Raw genomic sequence first — 14511 nt, forward strand, 5'->3', positions numbered from 1 at the left:
TCAGGTGTGGGCGGCGCCTCGGAGCTGGCTTTCCTCAAAGAGCCCAGTGATGTCATTGCGGCGAGGGACCGCCCCTTGATGCTGGACTGCCAGGTGGAGGGGGAGGGTCCCATCTCCATCACCTGGAGACGGAACGGCGTCCCCGTGGCGACCGGCGCCAAGGCGGCGTTGCTCGGCAACGGAACGCTGCTCATCAGAAATGTTTCCAAGAGACGAGACGGAGACGAGGAGACGGACGCCGGCGAGTACGACTGCTCCGCTCAGAATCGCCACGGCCGGCTGGTCAGCCGCAAGGCCCGCGTCCAGCTAGCATGTGAGTCCAATAACATGTCAATAACATATCACTAACATGTTGATAACATCAAAAACACGTCGATTACATGCCGATAACATGCCGATAAGATTTCAATAATACGTCAATAACATGTTGATGACATATCAATAACACCCCATTAACATGCAAATAACATGTTTATAACATATCAATAACATGTTGATAACACATTAATAACATCGATAACATATCAGTTACATATTGATAACATGTTGTTGATATAATAACATGTTGATAACATATCAGTTACATATTGATAACATGTTATTGATAAAATAACAGGTTGATGACATATTCGTTACATATTAATAACATATCCCCCCTCCCAGCCCTCCCTAAGTTCCTGTCTCACCCAGAGTCTGTTGTGGTGGATGAAGGGGGCGTGGCCAGACTCACCTGTCAGGTAAATGGAATCCCAGAAGCCAACATCACTTGGCAGAGAGACCGACGCCCACTGAGCACAGAGGACCCCAGGTATGTGTGTACAAGTATTAATACGTACTCAAAATGTACGTCCTGTGTATTAATCTGTACTTGTTGTTCAGATATGTGTGTACATGTACTAACATATACTCAACATGTACTTCCTGTGTATTAATGTGTACTTGTGCAGGTACACTCTGCTGCCGCACGGTGTGCTGCAGGTCACCGCCGTCAGAAGAACTGACAGCGGTTTGTTTCGCTGCGTCGCCTCCAACATCGCCAACACCCGATACAGCCGCGAGGCCCAGCTGTCTGTCACCGGTAAGACAAGACTGACGGCAAAGAAACACGCCCTGAAAGACCAGACTGAGGGGAAATAAACGTGGCCTGAAAGACCAAACTTAGGGAAAAGAAAAGGGAATTTAAAGACCAAACTGAGGGCGGGGAAAAAAAAGGAACTCAAAGACCGAACTCAGGGCACAGGGCAAAGAAAAACCAAGCTGAAAGACCAAATTCAGTACAAAGAAGACACAACTAAGGGCCAAACTCAGTGTGCAAACAAAGGCCTCAATAAAAGACCGACTCAGGATAAACACAAAATAACCGAAAAACCCAACTCAGGGCAATTAAACATAACAATGAAAGACCAGTTTAGTGCATAAAAGACCAAACACAGGGCAAAGAAATACAATCCTGAAAGACCAAACTCAGGGCAAAGAAAGACTTACTGAAAGACTAAACTTGGGGCAAAGAAATACCATCCTGAAAGACCAAACTCAGGGCAAAGAAAAACCTCCATGAAAGACCAAAGTAACACTGTTGTGGTTCTGGTTCCGGTCCAGTTGCAGGCCTCAGGACCTACAGAGAACCCGTCATCCTGTCCGGTCCTCAAAACCTCACCATCAACGTCCACCAGACGGCCATCTTGGAATGCATCGCCACGGGTAACCCCCGGCCCATCGTCTCCTGGAGTCGCCTTGGTAACCAAAACACCATCTATTGATCAGTTATTGATCAGCTATTGATCAGCTATTGATCAGCATTGCTGTGTTGACAGACGGCCGCTCCATCGGGGTGGAGGGCATCCAGGTTCTAGGAACGGGGAACCTGATGATCTCTGACGCTGCGCTGAAGCACACCGGAGTTTACGTCTGTTCAGCCAACCGACCAGGAAGTAGAACCAGGAGAACGGCCGTGGGACGCCTGGTGGTACAAGGTACAATACTACCTCATAGTGAACGGTACACATACTACCTCTTAGTACAAGATACAAGTACTACCTCATAGTACCAGGTACAATGCTACCTCATAGTACAAAAACTACCTCATAGTACAAGGTACAAGAACGACCTCATAGTACAAGGTAGGAGTACTACCTCATAGTACAAGGTACAGTAACTACTTCATAGTACAAGGTGCAATACTACCTCATAGTAAAAGGTAGAAGAACTGTCTGAACTCACGCTACAGCTTCATGGGTTTTATATGAAGAGACACTGAAGGCACAGCCCGCCACGGAAAACCTCCAGGAACCAGAACCAACCTTTAGGAACCTTTGATACCTTTGAGATATATTTTATTGTGAAAGGAAGCAGGAAACAGGAAGCCGAAGAAGAACGATGACTGAAACAATAATTGATTGTCAGAATTGGCTTTGATCAAATATTGAATATCAGTTTGTAAACAGAGACTCTGTTCTGGGTGCGCTGGATTCGTCTCCTGCTGGAGGAGCAGACAGAGGGGGCAGGGTCAGAGGTCACACTCATTGTGTGTGTGTGTGTGTGTGTGTGTGTGTGTGTGTGTGTGTGTGTGTGTGTGCGTGTGTGTGCGTGTGTGTGTTCCCACACTTCATTAGAATACGTATTAGCATGTGAAGAGTTCCACTTCACAATGAGGACTTTATTCACTCTGAAACTCCGTCTGTCACAGATATTTAAATATTTATGATTATTTAAATATTTAGCTTCTTATTATAATATTGTCTATACTATCATTTAATCTTCTTTTTCTCACTTGTGGACGAAATATAAACACACTGATTATTAGTTATCAATGAAATAAAATTAATCTAAATCTTAAACTTGAACTGAAGGTTTAATAAGTATTTGAATCTTTTTATAATAATAATAACTGTTCTATTATCTTAGTTATTAATTTAAAAGAAATACATTAAATAAATCACATTATTTTCATATAATGTAAATGAATACACATCCACAGAATGAAGTAAATATCATTCATTATTTAAACTTTATTGTTCAAAAGTAGAATTACTGGCTTGTTTTATTTGACTTCATGCAAATTAGGCAGCACTGAGTGTGTGCTCAGCCAATCAGGCGCCAGCAGCCAATGTGTGTTTGTGTATGTGTGTGCTCTTGAACTTGAGTCGAGTGTGTGAACGTCTCATAACCTCTGACCCGAAGCAGAGGGGACGTGTGTGGATGGTCTCTCTGTTACCGTGGAGACGGACCGGAGGCGAGACAGCACCTGTCTGTTTAGTGGGGGGCGGGGTCATTGGGGCGGGGCTTTGGGGGGGCGGGGTCAGAGGTCAGAGTGGCTCCAACACAAAGACATTCAAGTTCAACGCAAACAAGTCAGAGCCTCCTCTTCCTCCTCTTCCTATTCTTCTTCTAATAGTTTTTCTAATTCATATTATAATAACTATTATTTTATGGTGTTGTTGTTGATAATGCTGATGATGACGAAGATGATAATGATAAAAATGATGATGTTGATAAGATGATTAAGAAGAAGAAAAAGATGATGATGATGATGATGATGATGTATTTAGCTCCTCCAGAGTTCCTGCAGTGGCCTCAGTCCCTCTCCCGGCCAGCAGGGGGCAGTGCAGTGTTCAGCTGCTCGGCGGCTGGTGCTCCAGAGCCGCATCTCATCTGGCTGAAGAACGGGAAACTACTGACGCCCAGCGGCAACGTGAAGCTCAGCAGCGGGAACACGTGAGGACCAGACTACAGACTACAGACCAGGACCACAGACCAGTATCATACAGAACTACAGACCAGTATTATACTGGACTACAGACCGGTATCATACTGGACTACAGACCGGTATGATACTAGACTACGGCCTGGTATCATACTGGACTACAGACCAGTCCCTGAGAGAACCTTGTCTCTGTGTGCAGGACTCTGGCCATCACCCGGATTGCCCCCGAGGACGAGGCCATCTATCAGTGCATTGCAGAGAACAGCGCCGGCACCAACCAGGCCAGTGCCCGCCTGGCCATCGTTCAGGGGCCCGAGCTGCCCGAGGCCCCCGGCGGTCTGCGGGCCTCGGTCCTCAGCTCCAGCAGCCTCCAGCTGATCTGGGACCAGCCGGAGGAGCGTGTCAGCCAGCAGATCATCGGCTACGTCCTGCACATCAGACGCCTGGGAGGTAAGGAACTGACGGGAAGTTCAACTGGACTTTGTTGGTTTTGTTGTTCCTTCTAACCTCTGACCCCTGGCCCTTGACCTCTGACTCTGACCTCTTCAGAACCAGACAGTGCCGAGCTGCAGGAGGCCGTCAGTAAGACCACCTTCAGTCACGAGTTCATCAACCTGGAAGCCGCCACCACTTACTCCATCTACCTGAAGGCCTACTCTGCTCTGGGAGGGAGCCAGCAGTCCACCACCATCACTGCGACCACACATGGGGGCGGTATGTCCACCTTAAACACTGTCCACCTTAAACACTGTCCACCTTAAACACTGTCCACCTTAAACACTTTGATTATGTCAAATATTGTTCCTCATGTAACCACAGTCTGTCTCTGTCTGTCCCACAGTCCCCAGTTCTCCCAGTTTCTTCACAAAGGTCCTGAACCAGACGGCCATGCAGGTGTACTGGGAGATTCCCAGTAAGCCAGGGAAGCTGGAGGGCTTCAGACTGGACTACCACAGGGTTTCCAACCCAGAGGTGCACGGGCAGGAGACCTTCCCAGGACACATCAACACCCACACCATCTCCCACCTGGGTCAGTTAAAGGAACAGTACAACAACCATGTTAATAACCAGTTAGTTAACTTACCAGTTCTGCAGTCAGCTGGTTTAGTAAACAGATCCATTTAGGACTTTAAATACGCTGCAAGAAACAAACAAACAAATAGCTCGCAGTTTCTCCTGCGTCCAGATTTTGTGCTAAACTACGCTACACATGTGATACAATGTTAAGTTCCCTGCAATGACAAACATGAATTAATGTATGAATTAGCTGTAGCGACATCACTCCCAATAAACAGCTAAGATGATTCTGGACACACTAAAGTTTTGCGCTAGCTGCCTCCAGTGTTCATGCTAAGCTAGTCGTTAGCCTGTTTAACGTTCTTGTTTACGTCATCCAGAGCCGGCAGCAGTTTACGAGATCCAGCTGGTGGCATTTAACGGGAACGGAGACGGGCCGGCCAACCGCCGCCTGGTGTCTCTGGCTGAGGAAGGAAACCCTGCAGCAGGTAGGAGCCTCGACACGACCTCTGACTTCTCTGTGACCCCTGAAACCAGTGCAACCAGTTTACCATTGTCGTCTCCACCAGCTGGTCCGAGCTGTAACTGCGACCAGACTCGCGGCTCCTCATCCACGCTGCTGGTCGGAGTTCACAGCGGCCTCGCATGCATCCTATGCTGCCTGCTGCTGGTCCTGCTGGGGTACAGACGCAGGTGAGACCTTCATCACCATCACCATTACCACCACCATCATCATCATCATCATCACCATCATCATCCTTACTCTGTTCTGGTTTCAGTTTCTTCTGCAGGAAGTCAGCGAGCTGGGAGACTCCGCCCACCCTGAATGGTGTCACAGGTGCTAAAGGTCAAACACCTGAGAGCATCGAGCTGAGCCAGGTAACACACAAACACACACACACATACACACACAGGTCTCTTATCTTGGTAGTTTGGTCCACATGACATCATCATGTAACAGTGTCTCTGTCTGCTCCGCCCACAGAGACGTGACTCCGCCCCTCCTCCAGTGATGGTCATGGTTGAACCGACTCCACCCGTCCAGCCCGGCACAGGCACCGGATAAAACACCCCCTCCTCTTTCTCCTCCTCTTCCTCTTCCTCCTCCTGCTCTTCCTCTTCCTCCTCCTCCTGACAGCCTTAGAGCCACTTCAGCCTTTGTGAATGACTGAGATTAGAGTTTATCTTTGAGATTATTGAGATGAAAGATTATGAGTCTGTCTGAGGAACTTCCAGCGAGCATCTGATACCACGAGGGAACAAAATACTTCACCAAATACTTTACAACACTTCCAGATACTTTAAAACACCTCTGGATAATTTACAACACCTTAAGATACTTTACAAAACTATGAGATATAAACCAAAGCTGAATTCTTTAGATTCCATCTTTAAAACAAACATTTGTCAGAATGTCGGTTCCCGTGTGGTATCAGATGCTGACGTCACCGTCGTGGCGTCCCGGATGCTTCCTGTTGAAACCAAAACCTTTTTTCTTCAGTTTTGAGTTTGTCACCGTCGATGCCGAGTACCCCGAGACGACGAGGCCCTCCGCCGGTCTGACCAGGGACCTGGTCCTCGAAGACCAGGTCTCTGGTCAGCAGGTGACTGTGGAGGACTCTCCTCTGTGATACTTTTGCCTTTTAGTGTTTTTTTGTGTCACCGAGTTCGCCTCAAGTCAGGATGTAGAGGAAGCCCACAGTCCCCCCTCTCTGCCATTACCTCTTTACCTCCAAAGAGAGCTACCTCAGGCTCAACGCCAAACGCCTCAGCTCCAGGCAAGCGTTAGCCTCCTGATGCTAGTCAAGCTAACCTACCTCAAAACCAAAAGCCCCCTCTGGGGCCCTTTTAGCCAGTTGCCTACCTTTTTGTACCAATGTCAATGTCCTGAGCCGGACCGTCGCCCAGAACCCTGAAGCCTCCAACGATTGAGCGGCCCATCGTTGTCCTCCTCAAAGAAAGCTGGAAGATAGAAACCACAGAAGCTTTGACTTTGAATTCTTGTTTGACTCGTGACTTCCTGTCTGACTCCAACTGCTTCCTCCAGTGCTGCTTTCAGGGCCCAAAACCTGTTTCAGAAGTTAAAGTCTGATACAGATCTGAGCAGTAAGGGTCCAAATCCCCCTGTAGATGGACCCTAGTACTGACCTTGAACAGGGTTTTGGTCTTCTTTCAACAGTCCAGGCCAAAGTTTAACCCCTAACTTGCCCTTTAGCAAACCTCTAAAAACCGCATCCAGATCGTATCTTCCACTGATGTAATAATCTGAAATGCACTGCTTCAAGACTTTTAGCTCCTAAATTTGCTTCAAGAACTCAATAACGGACCAAAGTCCAGACCTTTAACGGCCAAAAACCTGATCTGAACAGTTTGAGCCCTGAAACTCACCTGGAGAACGAAGCTCCTGTCCTGGTCCTCAAAGCGCTGCCGGGTTCAGAGAGGCCTGAGAGACAAACAGCTGAACCAGGAAGGACTGGACAGTGTGGACGTCTCCAGTTTTATCGAAAGCTTTTATTTTTTATTTTTGCGACTTCCTGTCAGGTCTGCAGCCTCGTTTAAACGGCCTATGAAGTACAATGTCCGATGATGTCCTACAATGTACTATGATGTCCTACAATGTCCTACAATGTCTGAAAGTCCCCCCTAAACCTTCCCATAGAGGAACAGCAGCTTTCTGTAGAGTTTCAGCCGAACTTCCAAATATTCTTTAAAAACAAGCTGAACGACGTCCAAAGATTTAAAAAAATGAAAGAAACGATTTCCAGGATTTCTGTTGAAAGAGTTTGTTTTCACTCTTTTTGTTTCCAGAGTCGAAGAACAAACTAAACCAAAATAAATATTCACGTTTTATATTTCAGATAAATACTTTGGAAGAAATGAAGTGAATATATATTTTTCATATATTGTGACGTGAGTTTAAAAAAACCAAATAACTGATCGACAGACCAAAAGCTCCAAAATACCTGAAATATGATCTCAGTTCTTTGTGTATGGAACCACTGACGTCCAGCTTCTGTCTCTGAGGCTAGACCAGAGACCCAGAACCAGAGACCCAGAACCACAGAACCAGAACCAGACACCCTGAGACCCAGAACCAGAGACCCTGAGACCCAGAACCTGAGACCCAGAACCAGAGAACTAGAACCAGAGACCCAGAACCAGAGACTTAGAGACCCAGAACCTGAGACGTTGAGACCCAGAACCTGAGACCCAGAACCAGAGAACCAGAACCTGAGACCTTGAGACCCAGAACCTGAGACCCAGAACCAGAGAACCAGAACCAGAGAACTAGAACCTGAGACCCAGAACCAGAACCAGAGACCCAGAGACTCAGAACCAGAGACCCAGAACCAGAATCAGAGAACTAGAACCAGAGACCCGGAACCAGAACCAGAGACCCAGAGACTCAGAACCAGAACCAGAACAGAGACCCAGAACCAGAACCAGAAACCCAGAACCAGAACCAGAACCAGAGACTTAGAGACCCAGAACCTGAGACGTTGAGACCCAGAACCTGAGACCCAGAACCAGAGAACCAGAACCTGAGACCTTGAGACCCAGAACCTGAGACCCAGAACCAGAGAACCAGAACCAGAGAACTAGAACCTGAGACCCAGAACCAGAACCAGAGACCCAGAGACTCAGAACCAGAGACCCAGAACCAGAATCAGAGAACTAGAACCAGAGACCCGGAACCAGAACCAGAGACCCAGAGACTCAGAACCAGAACCAGAACCAGAACAGAGACCCAGAACCAGAACCAGAAACCCAGAACCAGAACCAGAGACTGGGAGACCCAGAGACTCAGAACCTGAGACCCAGAACTAGAGACCCAGAACTAGAACCACAGACCAAGAACCAGAGACTCAGACTTTTAGACTCAAAGACTCATAAACTCAGAGACTCTTTAGCGTTACCTGGATCTCGTTATAATTCAGCGTCATTAAGTCATGTCCAGTCTCATGTTTCTACACTATAAAGACGTTTATAGAATAATGTCGGCTCTTCTTTTTATAGGACTTTCTTCTTTTGACTTCATTCTTATTTTTGCGTCGTTGCCGGAAATTCTGAAAATGAAAATTCTTTAGTATTATTGCTAATATTATTATGATTATTACCATTTAGCCTCCTGTTTTTCTTTTGTTTGAATATTTTTGTGAGTCTATTGATGTGAATTTGTAGAATTTAAGAATGTCGCGTTCAGCCACTAATTCTCCATATTTCATATGAAGCCATGTTTTCAAGCCATATTGTACACAAATGTAAAACTTTACGATGTTTAATTCACTGTCGACACGAGAAACTAAACGAAGACGGAGAGATCGAAGAGATCCTAGAGATCCTAGAAAGCATGTAGAAAGATCATAGGGATCGTAGAAAGAACGTAGAGATCGATCGTAGAGATCGTAAACCAACGAGAGAAAATATGCTTTAATGTTTCCTGTTTATTTTCTCTCAAAACTTTTATTTTCATGAATGTGTCATTTGAATAAAAAGCTTTAATTAACTGCTTTCTGGCGACACAGGAAGAAGAGTTCAACTTCCTGAAAGTGCCAAACTTCTTCTTCTGTGGTTTGAAGATGTTTCAGCATCCGTTCTCTTCCTGATGTTTCGACACACGAAAACCAAATAAAACTGAATTACAATAGAAAACAAGCGTCTTGGTGTTGATGAATTCATCCTGAAAAGAAATCAAAAGCTAATTATCCACCAAATTCAATAATGAAATAAAAACTAGTGTATTGCAGCTTTTATTTTAAAGTAATGTTATCAGAACAATGTAACAGCATCTGGAGCAACAGCAAGTTAACATACATACATATATAGTTTATACATTTGTTTTCTTTTTTTTTATGAACAGTTAGAAAAGAAACATTTGTCTTTTATAAGGGAACAACATAAACAGTATCTGGTGTTCTGTTTAAAAATGACATGCTTTTATTTTGAAGACGAGCGATGAAGTTGAACTGGAAGAGGCATAGTACACCGTTTAACGGCTCAAACTAAGCTCGGTCCTTACGGTGCAGCTTGAATGGAGAAGGAAACGGTATTAGCACTCCACCAAAGAGACACAAGTTCTTAAGTTTTGTAATAAATAAAACACATTTAAAAACCCATCACTCAAAGTACAAGAGCATCTGTCAGAGGGGTATGTTACAAACTGTAACTCAGGGATAACTGTGTTACAGGATGTCCAGTAGTAATTAAATCAAGAAAACATGTAAATTAACTCTTTCCAACAGAATCATAATAAAGACGTAAATGTCCTCTTAAAGCTGCAGAAAGTGTTTTTTGTCGTGAGTCCTGATCCCTTTCAGCTGATCCAGTCCGGGTCTTTCCTCTCCGACGCTTTCCGACTGTGGAATTACCAGGTCCTCCCTCTGATTGGTCGTGTCAGCACCCTGCCTCTTTGTGAGGGGTGGGGTCCGCCTCCTGCCTGGTTGTGGGTGGCGGGGTCCGCCTCCTGCTTGGTTGCGGGTGGCGGGGTCCGCCTCCTGCCTGGTTGCGGGTGGCGAGGTCCGCCTCCTGCGGCAGCAGGCAGCGAGGTCGGCCCTGAAGGACGGCGTGTAGAAGCCGTAGATGACCGGGTCGCAGCAGGTGTTCAGGTTCCCAAACACAAAGAGGCCGTGGTGCACATACTCAGGTGTGGCGCGCAGCACGCCTGGCTGGAACCAGTACCAGATCCCCAGCAGGTAGTACGGGGTCCAACACACCACGAAGGACAGCACGATCACCACCGTCATCTTCAGAGTCTTCATCCGGGCCTTCGGGATGATGTCGGTGCCGCTGCGCCGCAGGTATGACTCACCTGCTGAGAAGGGTAGGGGCCGTCATTAGTGATGTCACACTGATGTCAGGTGTGTCACAGGTGTGTTATGTGTGTGTTACAGCTTGTAACACACATGTAACACACCTGTAACTTACAGGTATGTTACAAATGTGTTACAGGTATGTTACAGGTGTGTTGCATGTGTGTTACAGGTGTGATACAGGTGTGTTACAGGTAGGTTACAGATGGGTTACAGTGTGTTTCAGATGTGTTAAATCCGTGTTATATGTGTTAGAGGTATTATCTATTTTACAGGTGTGTTACAGGTATGTTACAAATGGGTTGCAGTGTGTTACAGGTGTGATACCTGTAAGTTACAGGTGTGGTACAGGTATGTTACGTTTCATGTGTTTTAGGGGTGTTACAGGTGTTACCTACCTCTGCAGCATGATGTACGGGTGTGTTACAGGTCAGCTACATGTGTCACAGGTGTGTTACATGTATGGTACAGGTGTGTTACAGGTCAGTTACATGTGTTTCAGGTGTGTGTTACCTCTGTCTCTTAGGTGCTGTAGGTGGATGTGCAGCAGGATGCGGCTGTAGCAGCAACTCATCACCAGCAGGGGGAACACATACAGCGAAGTGAAGTGGAACATGTTGTAAACCGTTTCCTGCCAGCGGCGGCTGAAGCTGCCGTGGGTCGCACACTGTGTGAAGTTCACGCCCTCGACTCTGATCGCCCGGAAGACGAAGAGCTGAGGGGACAGGTGAAGAAAAGCTGCGGGAAAACAGGTGATGGAGGGAAGCTGAGGGGACACGTGAAGATGATGAGCTGATGGGACAGGTGATGATGAAGAGCTGAGGGGACAGGTTATGAAGAAGAGCTGAGGGGACAGGTTATGAAGAAGAGCTGATGGGACAGGTGATGATGAAGACTTGAGGGGACAGGTAAAGACGAGGAGCTGAGGGAACTGGTGATGATGAAGATCTGAGGGGGACAGGTGATGATGAGGAGCTCAGGGGACAAGTGGGGGGTTCAGGTGTCCAGACTCCTGAATAAACTGTTGCAGCTAAATCCGGTTCCAGCTGATGGCCTCTTAGCATTGTTAGCATTCCTTATACAAAACAAGGGGAGCCGTTAGCCCGAGCTAACAGCAGGAGGTTTCACACATTTAATCTCTCCATCAGAAAGCAGAACATTCCTGAAGGGATTTCATGTTCTGGAACTTTCTCCCGGATCAGAAAGAAGAATGACGTCATGACAATGATGATGATGATGATGATGAAGACGATAAAGATGAAGATGATACCTCATCGCATGTGATCTCTGCTGTAATAACACAGTTTGTAATAAATATTAATGTAGATACATAATAAACTCATGTAAAGCTCTCTGTGCTGCATTAACCATTCAAAAGATGTTACCTGTAGTCTACCTGTGGTCATGTGTTACCTTTGGTTATGTGTTACCTGTAGTCATGTGTCACCTTTGGTTATGTGTTACCTGTAGTCTACCTGTGGTCATGTGTTACCTGTAGTCATGTGTCACCTTTGGTTATGTGTTACCTGTAGTCTACCTAGAGTCATGTGTTACCTGTAGTCTACCTGGAGTCATGTGTTATCTGTGGTCATGTGTTACATGTAGTCATGTGTTACATGTAGTCATGTGTTACCTGTAGTCATGTGTTACCTGTAGGCTACTTGTAGTCATGTGTTACTTGTAGTCTACCTGTGGTCATGTGTTACCTTTAATCCACCTGTGGTCATGTGTTACTTGTGTTACTTGTGCTATCTGTGTTACCTGTAGTCGTGTGGTATCTGTGTTACCTGTGGTATCTGTGTTACCTGTGGTCATGTGTTACCTGTGTTATCTGTGTTACCTGAGGTGATGCCAGCAGCAGGCTGAGACTCCAGGCCAGCAGCAGCATGACCCGGTTGCGGCGGTGAGCCGTCATGGCGTCCAGGGGACGCAGGATGGCGTGCTGCCGGTCGAGGCCGATGACCACGAGCACGAAGGCGGAGGCGTGCATGGCGAACAGCTTCAGGAAGCACAGCAGCTTGCAGAGGGCGTCGCCTGCGTACCACTGCACCGTCACATTCCACACCGCGTCCAGCGGCATCGCCACGAAGGTCATCACAAGGTCGGCCGCCGCCAGGCTCAGCATCAGTGGCCGCAGGTGAGACGCCAGACGCCGGCCACGCCCACACCAGACACTGGCAAATAGGGCGAGGTTACTGCAGGCGGCGAACAGGAAGAGGACGAAGGTGGCGCCCACGCGGAACTGAGCGGCCCGGGTGAAGCTGGGAGCCTCCCAGTCTGAAAGAGGGGGGAACTGGGAGGTGTTGGGAGGGGGCCCGGCCACAGAGCTGGAGGAGGGAGCCAATGACGACCAGTTACCTGACATCCTGCAGAGAAGAAGAATACCAGGGACATTTTAAAAGAACAGTCCAACATTTTAGAGACAGGACCGAGAACAGAATAGAGACTAGAACAGAGAACAAAATAGAGAACAGAATATAGAGGTGAGTCCCTAACAAGCCTGAACAGGTGACACGGTCTTTGGTGAGTGTGAATTGTCCCCATGGTAACAGCTCAGGTCACAGATAGGAAGTCTCCTTCACAATAAGAGTTGATGGACTGTTGGCTGGTAGATAAACAGTGACAGGCAGGTGGTCTGCAGGCGTCCAATCAGAGCCCAGAAGGTGATTCTGTTCACATTGAACTCCTGAAGTCATCAATCAGTCAATCAATCTACATGTGGAGGAGGGAATGTAATTCCTTTGAAGAAAGTTATTAATAACTTACAGAAACAGTGTGTCACACACACACACACACACACACACACACACACACACACACACACACACACACACACACACACACACACACACACACAGCTCAGGTTACAGAATAGAGCTCTCTGCAGTTATTTTTAGCAGAATGATATGTGTGTGTGTGTGTGTGTGTGTGTGTGTGTGTGTGTGTGTGTGTGTGTGTGTGTGTGTGTGTGTGTGCTCATGTCACCTTGGCAACCCCCACATCTCTCTGCAGACCAGCAGAATTTCAGGCCCCTCCCCTGATTGGCGGACACATGATTTATGACCATGAAGAGCATCGTGATCAATAAACCTTTCGTTGTTAAAGTTCTGCTTCATCACGTGAATAAAAGACTCATCGTGCTCCGACTGAGCATGCTCAGGAGCGTTGACTTAGTTCATGAGGGGCCTCATAGTGTCATGTGACAAACCAGGAAGTAGTGTTATTATCTGACTGACATGCTATATTATAGTGTTATCATGTTATTGACATGTTATATTATAGTGTTATTATGTTATAATAACATGTTATATTATAGTGTTATTATGTTATAACAACATCTTATATTATAGTGTTTAAATGTTATTATAACATGTCATAATACAGTGTTATTATCTTACTGACATGTTATATTATGGTGTTATAATAACATGTTATAATATAGTGTTAGTATAACATTTTATAATATAGCGTTATTATGTTATAATAACATGTTATATTATAGTGTTATTATAACCTGTTATATTATAGTGGTACAATGTTATTATAACATGTTATAGTACAATGTTATTATAACATGTTATGTTATAGTGTTATAATAACATATTATATTACATTACATGTTATTATATTATATTACATGTTATTGTAACATGTAATATTGTATTGTTTTCATGTTCTTATAACATGTTATATTATAGTGTTATTATGTTACTGCCATTTTATATTATTATTATGACAGAAGAGTAAATTAAATCACTGTTTTAATAAAATAGACTGTCAGGACTCAATAATGAACCAAAGTGATCTTTGAAGTAAAACATTATTATTAAATTAATTATCTTTAGTCTTATGTTTTATTAAGAGCTCTTAACGACAGTTTTAATAAATGTATTGAATAGAAACAATGCGAAAGAATAATAATGATATTAACAATCATAATAATAATACTGATAATAATAATCACAATAATAATAATAAAGT

General features: G+C 45.5%; 2 protein-coding genes across 2 annotated transcripts in view; one reads left to right on the top strand and one right to left on the bottom strand.

Moving 5' to 3' along the window:
• On the top strand, positions 1–9335 carry LOC137781125 (immunoglobulin superfamily DCC subclass member 3-like; the record flags this gene model as incomplete). The annotated part of the gene is made up of 13 exons (XM_068569709.1): positions 1–313; positions 664–808; positions 948–1078; positions 1600–1737; positions 1815–1973; positions 3549–3714; positions 3903–4153; positions 4253–4417; positions 4545–4733; positions 5101–5208; positions 5290–5413; positions 5500–5599; positions 5706–9335. Coding segments are annotated over 13 exons (2070 nt in total), but the record flags the coding sequence as incomplete, so codon positions are not given.
• A 173-nt stretch (positions 9336–9508) lies between these two features.
• LOC137780873 (gonadotropin-releasing hormone II receptor-like) overlaps positions 9509–14511 on the bottom strand; it is a 5209-nt gene continuing 206 nt past the window's right edge. Inside the window, exons 2-4 of the mRNA XM_068569190.1 lie at positions 12371–12896; positions 11044–11245; positions 9509–10532 (exon numbers count right to left, since the gene is read on the bottom strand). Coding sequence (XP_068425291.1) covers positions 9991–10532; positions 11044–11245; positions 12371–12895 — 1269 coding nt within the window. The 5' untranslated portion in view covers position 12896 and the 3' untranslated portion in view covers positions 9509–9990. The remainder of the gene's footprint in view (positions 10533–11043; positions 11246–12370; positions 12897–14511) is intronic.

This window comes from Clinocottus analis, unplaced genomic scaffold, assembly GCF_023055335.1.
Source record: "Clinocottus analis isolate CAN_PGR_092001 unplaced genomic scaffold, fCliAna1.0.p SCAF_9, whole genome shotgun sequence".
Classification (NCBI taxonomy): domain Eukaryota; kingdom Metazoa; phylum Chordata; class Actinopteri; order Perciformes; family Cottidae; genus Clinocottus; species Clinocottus analis.